Source organism: Rana temporaria, chromosome 6 (genome assembly GCF_905171775.1).
Source record: "Rana temporaria chromosome 6, aRanTem1.1, whole genome shotgun sequence".
In the NCBI taxonomy this organism is placed as follows: domain Eukaryota; kingdom Metazoa; phylum Chordata; class Amphibia; order Anura; family Ranidae; genus Rana; species Rana temporaria.
Window position 1 is genome coordinate 170,898,067 of NC_053494.1, and position 19,159 is coordinate 170,917,225.

General features: G+C 42.6%; 1 protein-coding gene across 1 annotated transcript in view; it reads left to right on the forward strand.

Annotated features, from left to right (window-relative positions):
* XIRP2 (xin actin binding repeat containing 2) overlaps nucleotides 1–19,159 on the forward strand; it is a 144,693-nt gene that overhangs the window by 66,051 nt on the left and 59,483 nt on the right. The window contains exon 2 of the mRNA XM_040358503.1: nucleotides 18,364–18,503. Within this exon, the coding sequence (XP_040214437.1) occupies nucleotides 18,364–18,503 (140 nt within the window). The remainder of the gene's footprint in view (nucleotides 1–18,363; nucleotides 18,504–19,159) is intronic.

Sequence of the window (19,159 nt, forward strand, 5' to 3'; positions counted from 1 at the left end):
GTGACAAACATAAGCCTCCTTATGCCTTCACATCCCAGGCTGCATTCTTGCGTTGGCCGCTAGGGGGCGCGGCCTTTGTGATTGGCGTGTAGTATGCAAATTGCATACTACCACCGATTCACAAAAGTTGCGCGGGCCCTGCGTACGCAAGGTACGGAGTTTCCGTACGGCGCCTTTAGCATAAGGTTGCTCCTGCTAATAGCAGGCGCAGCCAATGCTAAAGTATAGCTGCGCCTCCCGCTCGCGACGTTCAAATTTCACGTCGTTTACGTAAGTGAACCGTGAATGGCGCTGGACGCCATTCACGTTCACTTACAAGCAAATGACGTCCTTGCGACGTCATTTGCCGCAATGCACGTCGGGAAAGTTTCCCGACGGAGTATGCGCTGTTCGCTCGGCGCGGGAGCGCGCCTAATTTAAATGATTCCCGCCCCCGGCGGGATCATTTACATTAGGCAGCCTTGCGCCCGGCTGCTTAGCATATTGCCCGCGCAATTTACGGAGCAACTGCTCCGTGAATCGCGGGCAAAGCGCAATATTTGCATGGGCGCAGAGAAAAAAATTTGCTCTTTGCCCACGCAAATATTGCGCGATTCTACTTGAATCTGGGCCAGTATATATATATATATATATATATATATATATATATATTATTGTATATGTATATATATATATTTATTTATTTATTTATTAAAATTCTTAAAAGTACAAAAAAGTACAAAACGCAGTCAGTTACCCGTAGGCCTCGATGCGCCGAGAACAACAATACAGCAACAACCAAAAAAACACACACAGGCAGCGGAACAGATCAAATTTAAAATAGTAGCAGATCAAAGAACTATAAAAACCTATGTAATTCCATAGGCTAGACTGAAAAGCTCAGTTTTTAAAAGCTTCCTGAATTTAAAAAGATCATTCTCAAGCCTTAATTTTAGAGGCAGGGAGTTCCAAAACTGTGCTCCCTGGACCGCACTCGTCCTCCCTCCGCATTTTTTCTTACGAAATTTAGGAATCACCAAAGTTTCCAAATTAGCCGACCTTAAGGTACGGTTGGGCACATACTTGGTGAATTTTTCCTGCAGGTACACTGGCCCCTTGCCATGGGTAGCCCTGTGCACCATGCATCCAGTCTTAAACAGAACCCGTTCCTTCACGGGTAGCCAATGCAGGGCTCTCAGCGATGGCGTGATGTGGTCACGACGACCAACACCCGTGAGTAGCCTCGCAGCGGCATTCTGAATAAGCTGTAATTTGTGCATGATGTTATTAGGTAAACCCAGGTACAAAGCATTACAATAATCTAATCGACTTCCAATAATGGCATTGACCATGGAGATCTTATGCGATTCTTCAATGAAGCGAAAAGTCGACCTCAGGAGTTTCAAGTGGAAGTGACAAGAACTCACCACCTGGTTTACCTGTGGTCGTAGCGTCAATCTCTCGTCCAAGATGATTCCCAAATCCCTGACCTGGGTGACTGGCACTGGGACCGATGAAAACGAGTCCGGCCAGGTAGGGAAACCGCCCGACCATGGCTGATTGCATAAAACCATGCACTCAGTCTTGGAGCCATTGAGCATAAGATAATTGGCCCCCATCCAGGCTTGAATTTCCTCCAGGCAGGTGGCCAGAGTTATCTGTGCCCCCCCATCCCTGGGCAGAGGAATGTAGAACTGGGTGTCGTCAGCGTAGACATGAAAAGATAGGTTGTGGCGGCGGATGATATATAGCAGAGGCCTCAGATAGATGTTGAACAGGAGCGGCGATAACGCCGACCCTTGAGGGACTCCACAGAACAGGGGACTATCAGAAGAGCAGTGCAGTCCCAGCCTTACTCTCTGAACCCTGTCCAGCAGAAATGAGGTCATCCATGCCAATGCTATACCATCAATGCCTGCCACAGTCCCTAATCGATCAAGCAGTCTAGAATGATCGATGGTATCGAATGCTGCCGACAGATCCAGCAATACCAAGGCCGAAGCCTCATTTCTGTCCAGGGCCCAGAGTAGATCATCCTGGACTTTGGTCAAGGCGGTTTCAGGACCTCTTCCTGGTCGGAATCCAGATTGAAAATCATCGAGAATGGAATTGGACTCGAGATGGGGCTGAATTTGCCACACTGCGGCTCGTTCCATGATTTTTGCCAGAAATGGTAGAGTTGAAATGGGACGATTATTGCTCAACACGGAGCGTGCCAGGTTAGCTTTCTTCAGCAGGGGAATAATCACCGCCCGCTTCAGAATACCCGGCACTGTTCCAGTGGAGAAGGAAGTATTTACAATGTCGGCAATAAAGGGGGCCAATGTCTCTGCGGCGTCCTTCACTAGTTGCGCAATGCAAGGATCAAATGATGAGGACGAGGCTCTAAGAGACTTGAGGATATTCAGAATATCTAAAGTAGAGACATCCACAAAACTAGAGAATCTTGTACCTTCATAGATGGGACAATATTCCTCAATATCTACTACTTTGATATTGTTCCTAATAATTTCTATCTTTTCATTAAAATAATTTGATAAAATATTACAAAACTCTGGTGAAGCTTCTTCTTCCGGCTGTCTACATGCTGGATTAGCTAGATTTTTCGCAACTCTAAAGAGTTCAGCTGCTGCATTTTTAGCATTAGCAATTTTTTCAGAGAAAAACTGCTTTTTGGCAGTTTGTATCCCTAGTTTATAGTTCCTCAGGGCTGCGGTATATACCTCCTTGGAGGCGGGCGCCGGATTTTTTCTCCACGCTTTCTCCGCTGCTCTGCACTTCCATTTTAAACTTCTGGTCACCTGGGTAAACCAGAGGGGATTATTATTTGCTTGCCTAATGCAATGATTTCTCTTTAGGGGGGCTAAGTAGTCGAGCGCTTTTGTAATAGCCGTATTGAAAAAATTAATTTTCTCAGCTGCGACTTTAGTGGACTCAAACGATGCCTTATCAATATTCAACAGGAAGTGGTTACTAAAAGCCTTAACAGATATTTTAGTGAGATTTCTCGAAAATTTTGGAATACTGTTCCTATTAGGAACATGAGGTGACTTTTTGCGAAATTTATGGCTGTGATCAAATAATATTAATTTGTGATCACTCCATATAATCTCTTTCGGGGGATATACTTTCTCTATACATCCTGACTGGAAAAGCCAGTCCAGGGTGTGACCCGCTTTATGAGTAGCCCCTATGACATCTTGGCTGTAGCCAATGGAGTTTGCAAATGCAATCAACTGCTGGGCTTCCGAATTATTTACATCGTCAGCCCAGCAATTGAAATCTCCCAAGACTATAGATTGGGCATATCGCAGGGATTGGGTCGTTAGGAGTTCGCACATCTCCTCGCCAAACCTAGCTTTAGCGTTAGGAGGATGATAAATCACTGCCATTCCTATGGTTACTTCAGGGCTCAAGTTGCACTGCAGGAAAAGTGTCTCCATAGACGCATAAGAATCCTGCGTGCAAGTTTTTATAATTTTCAACTTAGCCTTGTATATGCAAGCAGTTCCTCCACCTCTCCCCGAGCTACGGTCACAAGATAGTAGCTTATACCCAGGCGGGACCAATTCGTCCAGTCTGGGCGGGGAAGCAGGAGAGAACCAGGTTTCCGTGATTAGCAGGTAATCTAAATCATACTCTAATAAGGTGTCATAAATGGCTGTCGCGTTTTTTACCGCAGACCGCGCATTAAGAAGTCCTCCTTTTATTGTAGAATTTATTTGTTTATGGGCTAGGGTTTTTTCATCTATCAAAGTATCTGCATTAGCAACTTTTGGTACTGACAAGATTTTCTCAGCTATAAGATTAAAATTAAAATCAAGCAAATTATATTTATTCAATTTCATCAAGGTTCTAACGGGAACATGTCCTTCCATGTTAAAGGTTTTTAATTGGACAGAAGAGTACACAATTCTGCTCTGACTTTGAGGACTATAATGGATGGTCGATACCATAACGTCCCGCCTACCACCAGTTTCCATGATAAATAAATGTAAAAAAAAATACTAAAACTCTTACCAGGAAGACTAAGCTGTTATAATTAGCCGTACTATGTCTATAAAAGCAACTGCTACCAAAAATCACAATCAAAGGCTCACCTCGACTGCTGCATGGTAAAATTTGTGCCCAACTCAAAAAAGGGGGGGGGGACCCACCCGACCCACCCCGGACGGGCACAGACGGGCTTCCCTCCGGCGCGCCGCCGGCGCCCGCTGCGCTCCGCACAGCGTCCCGCCGCCTTTGAAGGCCTGCTAGACCCCGCCCACAGTGGGGAATTAGTCCCAGCTTCTCCCAGAGAGGGAAAGCTGATTGCTGATGACTGCTGATGACACTGCACCTGTGCGGCCTCTCCAGAGGCAACTTTACACAGCAGTGGGAAAGGGGCTGTTTGAAGAAAGTCACTCCAGGGGACACAGTCAGGTACAGTCAGGAACTGAAATTAAAATAATGCTGCCCTCCGCTCACCAGTGAGCCGTCTTGGTGCTGCTGATTGTGATACTGCTCCGTACAGCGTCCCGCCGCCTTTGAAGGCCTGCTAGACCCCGCCCACAGTGGGGAATTAGTCCCAGCTTCTCCCAGAGAGGGAAAGCTGATTGCTGATGACTGCTGATGACACTGCACCTGTGCGGCCTCTCCAGAGGCAACTTTACACAGCAGTGGGAAAGGGGCTGTTTGAAGAAAGTCACTCCAGGGGACACAGTCAGGTACAGTCAGGAACTGAAATTAAAATAATGCTGCCCTCCGCTCACCAGTGAGCCGTCTTGGTGCTGCTGATTGTGATATATATATACACACACAATAAAACCTTGGATTGTGCACATGTTTTAGAAACATTCTTGTAATCCAAAGCACTTGTATATCAAAGCAAATGTACCCATAGAAATCAGCGATAATAAATTAGAATCACTTGCAGATTTGGCGATAGCGATTTGTGGGGAAATTCGTCTTCAAACAATAAAAATAATGACAGCGACAATGCTGCAACTGAGCAAATTTCAGTGTTTTTGATTTGATTACATTATTGAATAATTTTTATTATAATTACATTATTATTTGTTATAATTATTTATAGCTATTTATTATATTATAATTTATGATTTTGTGTTTCAAACTTTATCATACCTGGGATGTCTACTAGACTCTTGTTTGGACAGATTTAAGTGAGTTATTCCTGAGGCCCCATACACACCATAGAATCCATCCGCAGATAAATCCCAGCAAATGGGTTTCAGCGGATAGATCCTATGGTGTGTACACGCCAGCGGATCTTTATCCGCGGATATATCTCCCCTGGGATGGATTCCAGCAGATCGGATATTCGCTGACATGCAGAACAAATCTATCTGCTGGAATCCATCCCAACGGATGGATCCGCTGGTCTGTATAGACTCACCGAATCCATCCGTCCGAAGGGATCCCCCGCATGCGTCGCAATGATTCAACGCATGCGTGGAATTCCTTATATGACAGCGTTGAGCGCGTCGCCGCGTCATAATCGCGGCGACGGCGCGACACGTCATCGCCAGAGGATTTCGGAGCGGATTTCAATGCGATGGTGAGTACACTCCATCGCATTAAAATCTGCTGAAATCCTCGAGAGGATTTATCCGCGGAAACGGTCCGCTGGACCGTATCCGCGGATAAATACTCCCGTGTGTATGGGGCCTGAGAATTGCAGGCCTATAGTATAAAATGCCAAATTTCCATGCAAAATAATTGTAACGCTTTTGGTACAAAATTCCAGACCGCCAGAGAGGTTAATGAAGCCTTGCGGCTTAACAGCCGGTTCCCTACTGCACATGAGAGAAGTGTGCTGTGCTTTGTAAATGGTGGGGGGAGGGGGGGGCGAACTTCCAAGGGATCTAGCCACTGCAAGGTCTCCCTGAAGTCGGAATGGGTACCTGTCAAAAACAGGTACCCACTCCCCCCTGAAAGGTGCCAAATGTGGCAGTGGAGGGGTGGAGGAAGCAAACAAGCGGAGCTTCTCTTTTTTTGTAGAGCACCGCTTTAAAGAATCCCTGTCTCTTTGAAGAGTGCTACTATATTGTAAATCTCTGAAACATTCTTCTGTTGTGACAGTGTGTATTATGGGCATTTCTTAAAACTCATAATTGCTATTGCAGATATTGTGAATGATTTGTGATTTTGATAAAAACTCATAGTGGCAGTTTTGTGTATAACAGGTTAACTGCGTAGTAAACTAAACCCAGTGTTGATTGCTCTCAGTTTGATGGCATTTAGAGTGTTGTCCTGCAAGCTGACACTTTTTTTTGCAGGGTGAGGCTAAGAGTGTTATACGTGGCAGTGTGGGGTAGGTTTATACTGTGTTTGTCATGTTTTGGTAGCAACACAGTGAGATCTGACCATCCATTTGTCACATAATGGTGAAAGTGGTTGGGGTCTGAAGTATCTAATTTACTTTCTCACCTCTTCATAAAGAATCAGTATAGGTTTTCATGCTATCACACATTAAAGCGGGGGTTCACCCAAAAACAAATTTTTAACATTACATTCAGCCGAGTTGTCATAATGACAATCGGCTGTTTTTTTTTTTATTTCATCCCCGTACATACCGTATTTTCACTGCCGCTTTCGGGTATGTCTTCTGCAGAAGACATACCCGGAAGCGGCAGTGAAAATACGGTATGTACGGGGATAAAATAAAAAAACACAGCCGATTGCCATTATGACAACTCGGCTGAATGTAATGTTAAAAATGTTTTTTTTGGGGTGAACCTCCGCTTTAACTTCTACAAGGCTTCCTGCACATTGCCAGGAAGACAGCGCTGTATGGTTTATTTATAATGTTCTAGATCAGGGGTGTCAAACTCAATTTCATTGTGGGCCGCATTAGCATTATGATTGCCCTCAAAAGGGCTGATTATATCTGTAAGATTAGATGTCCAGCGCATCCCCTCCCTATTTATTAGATGTCAAGAGCCACCCCACCATCAGAAGTTGAGTCCCCCACTCTCCCTTACATCACAGTGCACTGCTGGGAAGAAGCTTGATGCATTGCTTGAAAGAAGAAAGTAAAGGTCTGGAGAAGAACCAGAGGGGGGCTGGAGCTCTCCTGCAGCTACAGGAGAGGTGCAAGGGCCACATGAAATGGCCTGGAGGGCCAGATTCGGCTAGTGGGCCTTGTGTTTGACACCTGTATTCTAGATGTTAGCATTAGAAAACTCATTGAATATGATGTTATTTCTAGTGTTGCTCACGAATATTCGTATTGCGAATATTCGGCTCGAATATGGCATATTCGAGTATTCGCGATATATTTCGAATTTTGCGGTGAATATTCGCAATTCCGAATATTCGCATTTTTTCAATTTGATTTTTAAAACAGATCACATCCTATCGACGTCTAAAAGCATTGCTGGTATGATTAGAGACCCTGGGCCGAGTAGCTAAGCTGAGGCGATCCTTTTATGTTGCCAAATTGAAAAAAAAAATTGCGAATTTTCGCTATTGCGAATGCGAAAATGATTGCGAATTTTCGATAACTGTGGTAGGAGAACTCTGATTGTCTCTGATGCTTTGTGTATGTTTCTGTTATGAATATTTGTATGTTTGATATTATTTTTTTTTGTAAGAAGGAAAAAATTGCGCATACCTTAAAAAAAGGGGAGAATACAGCAGCAACTCAAAAATGTTATACAACATAATTTAATACAAGACAGAAAATGGAGTCGCTCTACAAGAATAAAAAATATGTCTAGTGACAAGACATGTGGGCAAATTATAAAATAAGCAAGCGCAAATAACTTGTGAAATACACAGTGAAACAAATATATAAAGAAATATAGTCCCAATAATAGAAAAATAATCTTTCATAAAAATGTCTTTGATATGTGAAGTGAAAAAAAGTCCAAAGCATGCAGCATGAACGTGTTCAATCTTCAAGGTGTTTGATTGACAAACGGCTGTGACAGATGGATAGAGTAAAGAATCACCACCAATGCAAAACACTTTTTATTTTGTATTGTAAAATATCAAGAATATTCTGAGCCAATCAGAGTGCTCCTTCCGCATTTGCCGAATATTGGCAATTATTTTGTATTGTAAAATATCAAGAATATTCTAAGCCAATCAGAGTGCTCCTTCCGCATTTGCCGAATATTCGCAATTATTTTGTATTGTAAAATATCAAGAATATTCTGAGCCAATCAGAGTGCTCCTTCTGCATTTGCCGAATATTCGCAATTATTTTGTATTGTAAAATATCAAGAATATTCTGAGCCAATCAGAGTGCTCCTTCCGCATTTGCCGAATATTCGCAATTATTTTGTATTGTAAAATATCAAGAATATTCTGAGCCAATCAGAGTGCTCCTTCCGCATTTGCCGAATATTCGCAATTATTTTGTATTGTAAAATATCAAGAATATTCTAAGCCAATCAGAGTGCTCCTTCCGCATTTGCCGAATATTCGCAATTATTTTGTATTGTAAAATATCACGAATATTCTGAGCCAATCAGAGTGCTCCTACAGCATTTGTCGAAATTGCGCAGTAAATATCGCATTCGCATTTTGCGAAATTTCGAAAAAATATCAAGAATATTCTGAGCCAATCAGAGTGCTCCTACCGCAGTTATCGAAAATTCGCAATTATTTTCGCATTCGCAATAGCGAAAATTCGCAATCATTTCATTTCGATAAAATATCACGAATATTCGAATTTAGCGAATATATCTCGAATATTCGACTATATATTCGAGATATATCGCGAAATCGAATATGGCATATTCTGCTCAACACTAGTTATTTCTCACCATACAGCAATACATTTCCACTGCTGGTCTATGTGTGACTTTTATGGCTTTAGAAATGTTCAAGTTGAGGATCGAATTCAAAGCTACAGATAATAACATAGGTCTATAATGTGTAATGTGTTGTAAATCAACTTACAGCGTAATTTGATTTAGATACTTTTAAAATTAGGTGTTTATACTGATCCTCGTGTATTACATGAAAACATGAATTTAACCTTTAATATTTCATAGAAATGCGTTTACTTTTCTGGAAGAGGACCTTGAGAAGAGATGTTGCTATTTTATTGACGATGAGTTTGCTTGTCACTCACTAAGCATGTGTTGTATTATTATACCAGGCACTTACTTGTTAAAAACCAAGAACTCCACTCATGATTATGCTACTTGACATGTTTGCCATATTCAGCAACACAAACCACACATACTTATTAGACGTCTTCCCACTTATTATTCCATTAGAATTCTATTTTCACGTCTTGTTTGTAAGTGCCCATTACCAAAACCTAAAACCTTCACTTACAACTGCCCAAACTAATGGTCAGACTTCAAGATGCTTGAAGAGTTCCAGTCATCTTCATGCAGTACCAGCTAAGTGTTCCTCAAAGTTCTAATCTAGGTCAGTGGGTCTCAGAGGGCTTCAACTGAGGTGACTGCTATTGAAAGTTTCTGGTTTGGCAAAATATAAGTAATACGCTTCTGTAATTGTTAAAGGATAAGTTCACCTTTAACCACTTCAATACAGGGCTTTAATACCCACCTCTATACCGGGCCTATTCTGGCACTTCTCTCCTACATGTACAAATCATCATTCTTTTACTAGAAAGTTACTCAGAACCCCCAAACATTATATATGTTTTTTTAGCAGACACCCTAGGGAATAAAATGGCATTGCAACTTTTTATCTTGCACGGTATTTGCGCAATAATTTTGCAAACGCCTTTTTTTGGGAAAAATTGGTTTCATTAAAAAATAACAAAACTAAAGTTAGCCCAATTTGTTTGTAAAATATGAAAGATGATGTTACGCCGAGGAAATAGATACCTAACATGTCATGCTTTAAAATTGCGCACACTCATGGAATGGCGCCAAACTTCGTTACTTAAAAATCTCCATAGGCTACAGCTTTGAAAAATTTTACCGGTTACCATTTTAGAGTTACAGATGAGGTCTAGTGCTAGAATTGTTGCACACGCTTTAACGCACGCGGCGACACCTCACATGTGTGGTTTGGACGACGTTTACATACGTGGGCGGGACTTACGTGTGCGTTCGCTTCTGAGCGCGAGCTACCGGGGACAGGGGCGTTTTAGTTTATTTAATTTTTTTTACTTATTTATTTATTTTTTACACTTTTTTTTCATTTTTTTTTATCGCTTTTATTCCCATTTCAAGGAATGTAAACATCCCTTGTAATAGGAATAGTGTGTGACAGGTCCTCTTTAAGGAGAGACACGGGGTCAATAAGACCCCGCATCTCTCCTCCAGGCTGCAAAGCATGAGATCGTGAAAAAAAATCACAGATCTCATTCTTACTAGCCGCAATTGCGGTTTGTTTACTTGTGGGTACCCGGGCGTGACGTCATCACATCACGCTCAGGCATCCGACGGTCATAGAGATGACTGGTGACCAGATGGTCACCAGTCATCTCTATGCTTCCCATCTGGCGCACGGCGATCATCTCTCCGGGCCCCCCGATGGCACGGGAGAGCCCGGAGAAGCACCGGATGGTGGCGGAAGGGGGGATGTCCCCTCCCGCCGCCTATAAGAACCGCAGAACCGCCACTATGATCATTCTTAGGCCTTGTACACACGACCGAACATGTCCGCTGAAACTGGTCCGTCGGACCAGTTTCCGCGGACATGTCCGACCGTGTGTAGGGCCGACCGGACAATTTTCCGGCCTAGCGGACAGGTTTCCAGCGGACAAAAGTTTCTTAGCATGCTAAGAAACTTGTCTGCTGGAAGTCTGTCCGTCGGACATGTCCGATGGTCAGTACAACTCATTGGACATGTGCGCTGGGTCAAAATCCCTTGCATGCGTCAAATTGATTCGACGCATGCGTGGAAGCATTGAACTTCCGGGTTCGCGCACGTCGCCGCATCGTCACCGCGTTTTCTGTCTGCGGGGAATTTGGTCTGATGGTGTGTACACACATCAGACCAAATTCTGCCAGCAGACATGTCCGATGAAAATGGTCCGCGGACCGTTTTCATCGTGCATGTCGGGTCGTGTGTACGAGGCCTTATGGTGTGCAGGATCGTTGCCGGAACAAAATTATATCTGAATGATGCCTCTGGGTGCAGGCATCATTCAGATATCACCGCACAAAGTACAGGACGTCATATGACGTCCACCCGGGATAAGAGATCCCCATTGTGGACGTCATATGACGGTGTGCGCTATTGAAGTGGTTAAATAAGAATATTAAATGCAGCTTTTTTGTAGGAGCCTGGAAAGCATTGCACCAAGGATCAGCAGGTCACTGGTACCATGCAGGTCTCCTGTAGACTGAGTGAAAGTCTTTCACCGGCCTAAATTGTGTTTATTCATTCTGTGACTAGCCCAGCAGACTAAAGCAGAATATGTCCACTTAACACCTACCTACTTACCTTTCACAGAGAAAAGAAAGAATTAGGCAGGCCACAACGAGAATTTCCAACAAGAAAATCTCTCTGGAATAAAAGTGTTTTCAAATTGTAGCCCCCTCAGGGTAATCATGAATGTACCAATCCATTAAATGAGACCATTAGGTTGGAATTGTTTATGGCCAGCTTATGGCAGAACAAAACAACCAATCAAAAATTCCAATTAGATTAAAAAATGAATTCTAAATAGGGTTCCTGCTCTTTGTGTATCACTTTCCCTCGTGGCATATTCATATTAGACTTTCTGCCCTTTTTTATTAAACATGTATAAAACAAGTTGGAACCCTCACATGTTTTTTTTTCTTTGTTCATCGGATCTCATTAAATTCTAGGACAAAGGAAAAGTAATGGAACTACAAACTATAGCGACCATCAGAAATATGTTATCTTTTATAATAACCTGCATTGGGAAAAAGACAGACAAAATCTGATTGGTTGCTCTGGCCTACACCTCCCTTATCTGTTGCCCTGTTTCTATTTCCTTGGATGCAATCTATAAAAAGCAGATCTTTTGGGTCATTGAGTTAGAAAATCTTTTTTACCAGAAAACAGACATGTGTAGATTATTGATATATTATTCATGAGAAACCAAATTAAATGCAGACCCACTAAGGCAAACATCTAGTATTACTAATTATCTTTATACATTGTGATATTACTCTGGGGTAGAACTCCTACTGCTTCTTATTCTGAAACAAATTATCAGAATTTCATTGCTAGATGGATAAGATTTATTGTGGTCTTAACAGAGTTCTTTGGAAAGCAGCAATTCAACACATACTTTATTGTTTTCATGCACTTTATACTGAAAAAAAAAGAAGGAAAACTATAACTTGTATAAATCATGGACTCCAAATGCAGGGTCCTAAAAACAGTGTCTATTTTTTAGCAAACAAAATAAATCCACTGCTTCTTTTGTAGGCCGAGTCGATAACAATTCTATTTAATGTTAGTTTTAGATCATCACTGGGAGTCTCTATGTTACTAGGCAATCGATTTAGCTTTCATCCAAACTGAGTGGTTTAACAGCATAGTTCTGCTTTTTTCCTTAATTTTATATAATCCTTTATACTTTTATAAAATAGTACTGCCACTATACATACATAGATACAACTATAAAAAATTGGTCAATCCAAACTTTTCCATTGCATCTATACCAGGGGCGGACTGACAACTCATGGGGCCCCTGGGCAATAGAAGATTATGGGGCCCCCGGGCTTACAGATGGCCACCACTCCAGGAGGCATTGCATAGGCAGGGCAGCTAAAGTTTTAGGATTTTCACATCAAAAGCATGTCGGTTTTGGACATATCAGGGACAGATGTAAAAAAAAAACACAGATTTCTACATACTGTCCCTGGTTTTATTGAGCCTGGCAACCCTGATGGGGCCCCCTAGTGGCATGGGGCCCTAGGGCAGTGCCCGAGAGTCCCAATGGTCAGTCCGCCCCTGATCTATACATATATGTATATTTGGCAGCTTGTGCTTCATTTTTTTTTGGGGGGGGGGCAAACCAAATCCCAACCCCACTTGCAAGCCCAGCTCGCAAGCCCGCTTGCCAGCCCTGCTCACAAGCCGGCCAACTCCCACGCTTACCCCATCCAGGTCCCGGGCAGCTTCGTCGGCTTCCCCAGCTTCTCCTCCCGGCCAATACGGTTGCTTCTCTTCCAGGCCAGTCTAGTCACTTCTCCTCCAGGCCAATCTGGTCTCAGGACCCGCTTCCAAATGTTAATTTGCTATTGTCACAAGTGGGTGGGCTCAGGGTGCCGTGCTCTGCGCCTTTTTTAAGCTAATTAGAGCCCCTGGCTCTAATCATATGCTGCACAAAAAAAAAACTATAGAACTCTATGCATCCGGCGCCCTGCATGGAGATTAGGGGCGGGCGCATAGAGATTAGGGAGGTGCCGCTGATATTTGTACTATTAATTATAAAGAAAAATTGAAGGACTGGGTATTTTAACTTTCTGGCTAATGCTGAAAACTCAGAGCAGATTTAGAGGGTCTATCAGCTCTTGTATTGTACCAGTAACAGGAACTGCAGTTTCAGATTTCAGTGTCAGCACCACCTGCAGTTGGAATCTGGAATTGTAACCTAATAGTCAGATAAAACATCACTATGAATATTTTAAGTAAGTGTATTAGTACCATAAATGGATTTCAGCAGTGCTATGCAGGTGCTGAATGTATCAGTGCACACAGCATTATTTTATATGATACCCCTGACACTTAATGATGAGCTGTAGGATGCCAGTCTTGACATTTCCAAACAGTACAGAAAGCTATCCCTTAATTTGTAATCCTATTGTCCAATTACAATGATGTGCATGGCTTCTGCCCAATAGCAATGTCCAGGAAGCAAGAAAAAGAGGGTCATCTTTCAACAATGTCTGAAAATGTTGAAATAACTATTTTAGAGCCCAGGATTCGCGACACTCTCCAGCACTGGAGGGGTTATGTAAAGGTAGCCTATACTTGCCTGCATTGTACTGCTGTATCCTTTGCACTACCTTTATTGTACTGACAGTTTAGTTTAAGCAGAGTAAACACTGAAAAAAAAAAAAAAGAATGAGAGTCCAACTGTGTTTAAGTTTCAGCATCTATGTGGGCTTTATGTGAAAAATTAGAAGCAGCTAAAAAATAAAATGAATGTATTCTGAAAGGGTCCTTTAGGGATTTAATAAAATCACAGCATTTAAAAACATGTTCTTTGAAACAGAAATGTAGAAAAACATGGTCTGCTCTGTACAGTCTTGTACAGAAACAAAGAAGTAAAGACTAGTATACTAATATATATAGCTTAACCACTTGAGACCCGCGCTATTGAAAAAAGACGTCAACAGCGTGGCTCTCAGGTGCCAACTGGACGTCTTTGGACGTCATTTAAAAGCATTACCCACGCGCGCCTCTGGGGGGCGCGCAGTGGGTAAACACTGTCCCGGCGCATCGCTGGGAAGCCGATGCATGTACCTGGCGGCCGCGATGTCCGCCGGGTACACGCGATTGTCGGTATAACAGCAGGGGCGTGGAGCTCTGTGTGTAAACACAGAGCTCCACGTGCTGTAGGAGGAGAGGAGACCGATCTGTGTCCCTTGTACATAGGGACACAGCATTGGTCACCTCCCCCAGTCACCCCCCTCCCTCCACAGTTAGAACACACCTAGGATACACATTTAACCCCTTCCTCACCCCCTAGTTTTAACCCCTTCACTGCCAGTCACATTTATACAGTAATTAGTGCATTTGTATAGCACTGATCGCTGTATAAATGTGAATGGCGCCAAATTTGTGTCAAAAGTGTCCGATACGTCCGTCGCAATATCGCAGTCCCAATAAAAATCGCAGATCGCCGCCATTACTAGTAAAAAAAAAAATCATAAAAAAAAATCATAATTCTGTCCCCTATTTTGTAGGCGCTATAACTTTTGCGAAAACCAGTCGCTTATTGCGTTTTTTTTTTTTTTTTTACAAAAATACGTCAAAAAATACGTATCGGCCTTAACTGAGAAAAAAAATAGTTTTTTTAAAAAAAATAATGGGATATTTATTATACCAACAAGTAAAAATATATATATATTTTTTAAATTGTCGCTCTTTTTTTGTTTATAGCGCAAAAAATAAAAACCGCAGAGGTGATCAAATACCACCAAAATAAAGCTCTATTTGTGAGGAAAAAAGGACGCCAATTTTGTTTGGGAGCCACGTCGCACGACCGCGCAAATGTCAGTTAAAGCGACGCAGTGCCGGAAGCTGAAATTTTGCCTGGGAACGAAGGGGGTTTATGTGCCCAGTAAGCAAGTGGTTAAAAAGAACTCATCTTTTACAGAGTAAAACAGTATAGCAAAACATTTTTTTTTTTTGTCTAAGAAACTACATTTTTATTTCTGTCTGTGTCTCCACTAGGAGTTTTTTTTCTCTGATCACCTTGATGACCATTGTCACCAAGACAGTGATGAGCAATCCAAAATGTTGCAGTTGTCACCAGAAGAAGAGGGTATAATTTTCAATGGAGACACCTGTTCCAATGACAACTGCCTGAGGCTTCATGTACACTACAGCTTCTAAACTTGAGTTTAGGCGCCTTTGGAGTTTTTTTGCCTTGCAAAACACCACAAATATGTAGTAAAATCATGGTGCAATTTTGCAACGTTTTGCATTTTACCGCAGCCGTTGGTCACCTTAGTCTGTGTGTACATGAGCCCTTAGTGGGAAATTTTTCTCACTTTGTAGAGATCTACTCTCATTTTCTGTGGTGTCCCTGAAACAGGATGTAAAAGGAAATCTTGCAATGGGATGCAAAAAGCAAAAAACAAACTGACAGAGGAGTTAACCCTTCCCTACTTTTTCCAAAACTACAGGTACTTATATTGCACTGTCAATTTACCCAACACTTTACAAATATTGTATATACTGTATGTTAGGCCCCATACACACGATAGAATCCATCCGCTGAAAAATCCCAGCAAATGGGTTTCAGCGGATAGATCCTATGGTGTGTACACTCCAGCGTATCTTTTTCCGCGGATATTTATCCCCTGGGATGGATTCCAGCAGATAAATATTTGCTGACATGCTAAACAAATCTATCCGCTGGAATCCATCCCAACGGATGGATCCGCTGGTCTGTATAGACTCACCGGATCCACCCGTACGAAGGGATCCCCCGCATGCGTCGTAATGATTCGACGCATGCGTGGAATTCCTTATATGACAGCGTCGCGCACGTCGCAGCGTCATAAACGCGGCGACGGCGCAACACGTCATCGCCAGAGGATTTCGGCACGGATTTCAATGCGATGGTGAGTACACTCCATCGCATAGAAATCCGCACAAATCCTCGAGAGGATTTATCCGCGGAAACGGTCCGCTGGACCGTATTCGCGGATAAATCCTCTCGTGTGTATGGGGCCTAACACTTCCCCCGGAGGAGCTGCTGGTTTGTTTTGGGTGGCACATTTACCTTGTGGCTCTCCGAATTCCCAGGGGTGTATGGTGCATATAGCAGTAGTAAAAGGAATGTCCGCGACAAGTGTCTTTTCTGTGCTCTTTATTACTCAGCCGGGTAAAAACAATAAACTTGTGGTTAAAGGATAGAGTTGGAGGAAGAAGGAGAACAGCAGATTCAGGCGTAGTATAGGGAAACAGTCCTACTCCCACTTGTAACACTTTCTGCGCCACTCCTGCCTGAGTGGTCTTAGTGTACCCGGACAGGCCTCTCTCCCTGACCTGGCAGCCAGAGTAGCATTCAAACCTTTTTAAGGAAAAGTCTCTGCCACAGACCCTCCTGGAATGAACTCAGGGAGAAACCTCTGCCACAGGCCCTCACTGATTGTGCTTATGGAGACAATCCTCCTTGAAAGAATTACGCCTGGATCCCCTTCTTCTAGTCGCTCAGGTACCGACTGACAGGTGATCAATCCTTCAGTGTCTGGCTACCTTGATCCCCGGTGGTTTGTCGAGATCCTTTTGGATCGCCAGCCTTTCATTGGCTGTCCTCAGATGGACTCCCCACCGAACGGCAATACCGCTTGGGATCTTCAGAAATGGGAACCCATTCGACCACTGGGCTCCCACCACAGCTCAAATGTTCCGGACCAACATGGTCCTGGAACCAGGAACACCGTGTGGCACGCACGCCCCGGCCAGGTAGGCCATAGCACCGGGGGGCTGTGGTGCAGTCACCCTAAAGGTGGGTGCCGCACTTGGCGTCTGCTCCATAAATACCCTCTCCCAGCATGCCCAGCGAGGAAACTCCCTCCTGATTGGCTGCTGGGAAAAAGCACCCAAGTCTTGACTCCACTGTTGCCACCTGTCGTCCTGGGGTGGAACAACAGAGTGAGCCCACAGCACAGCCAAGCTGAGACAGAGACCCTGTTTTGAACACATACATTTGATCAGAGTCGATTAGCACTCTGATACCACTCTAAATTTAAACAGCATCGGTACTTGTAGGTAACCAGACGCTACATGTACATTCACATCATTCCCTGCCCTCAAGGAGCTTACAATCTAAGCTTTCTAACTCACATTCATACACATACTAGGGCCAATTTAATCAGGAGCCAATTAACCTACCAGCATGTCTTTGGGGTATGGAAGGAAACCCATGCAGGCACAGGAAAAACATGCAAACTGTGTAGGTAGTGCTGTGATTGGAATTCAAACTGACAACATAAGGCAGTTAGACAGAAGTACTTACTTTTGACTTTTCATAGTATAGGAGATATGACTCAGTTAGAATCATATTTTATTACATGGCAGCGACTTTTTCTCACATACACAACCTTGTTGGTTTTTTTTTTTTGGGGGGGGGGGGGGTGTGCACAGCACAGTGTGGCTAATTGTGAATTCTAAAGCCTCGTACACACGATCAGATTATCCGACAGGAATTGTGTGATGACAGGCTGTTGTCGGAAAATCTGACTGTTTGTATGCTCCATCAGAATTTTTTTGTCGGATTTTCCGCAGACAAATGTGGGATAGCATGCTTTAAAATTGTCGGCCAACAAATGTGTGATGTCGGATTATCCGATCGTGTGTCTGTCGGACAAAACTCCAAAGTACAAACACGCTTGCTCAGAAGCAGTGCTCACCATAACACAACATAAGCAAAAGTTTCCCGAAGGGTGGCGCTAAAGAGCTGAAAAACCACGTAGTTTTGTGTTTGTTGGCCGACAATTCTTTGACGCTTCTACGCAATACAAGTTCCTGACAATAGTCCTACACTCATCCGCAGAAAATCCGATCATGTCTATGAGGCTTAAGTGTATGTGGTATAGGTTTTATTTGGCCACACTTACGATTTACTGTGGCTGCATTATTTTTCCTGCATCTGCCATTTTAAATGTCTGAATATATGTAGTTTAGTAGTATAAAATATTTTGATTACCGTGGGGCAATCCTGTATAATGATAAAATCAGACTCACTGACCGTTTTTATTTATTTTTTTTTTTAATCTTTATTAGGTGGCAAGAAGAAACATTTAGAAGAGAGCACCGATATTGGAAGTATTCCATTGGATCTGCTGGAATCTTTACCATTAAAGGAAAGGATGGCCATGTATCAATCCGCTGCTACCAGCAAGAGCCAGATTTCCAATATGGATGTAAGTAAATAAAAAATTTATTCAAGTATGTATAGTAACTTATAAAACAAATGATACCTCAACAAAATGATAACTATATAGTAACTATATGAAGGTAGTAGAAAATGAAAAACATGGGGTTCAACCCAAACAAAGGAAATAATAATAATATAACTATACTGTAAATGGGGCTAATAAAATAGGAAAGGAAGTAGTTCATTAAGTCTGCCCATTTTTTTTTCTTTGTTTTGTTAAAAGAATATGGACTTATAAAAGTACTAAAAAAGCAGCAAAAAACATTGGACACTGCAGTATAAAAGAATCATTGTAATCATTACAAATAATTCATTTTGGTCCAACACTAACTCCTTGTATATCCGTTTTCAAAGATTAAAGTAGAGAAGCAAGAATTTTTTTTCAACAGTCAGGCAACATTGCTCTGCCCCTCATAATCTACATAAAGACTCTTTTTACATAAAAAATAAAATACGTTGAAAACACCTAGCAATCCTGCCAGTTGTATTTGCTTCCTGTTGGATTCTGATCACTATAACCAAAAAAGTAGATCCATCATAGCCAGTTTGTGTCCCTTCATATTCTAATCCAACCCACATGATGCACAGCTTGCCTGCAGTCCTGTAGTCAAGTAAATCTCAGAATATACTTGAAAGTTCTCT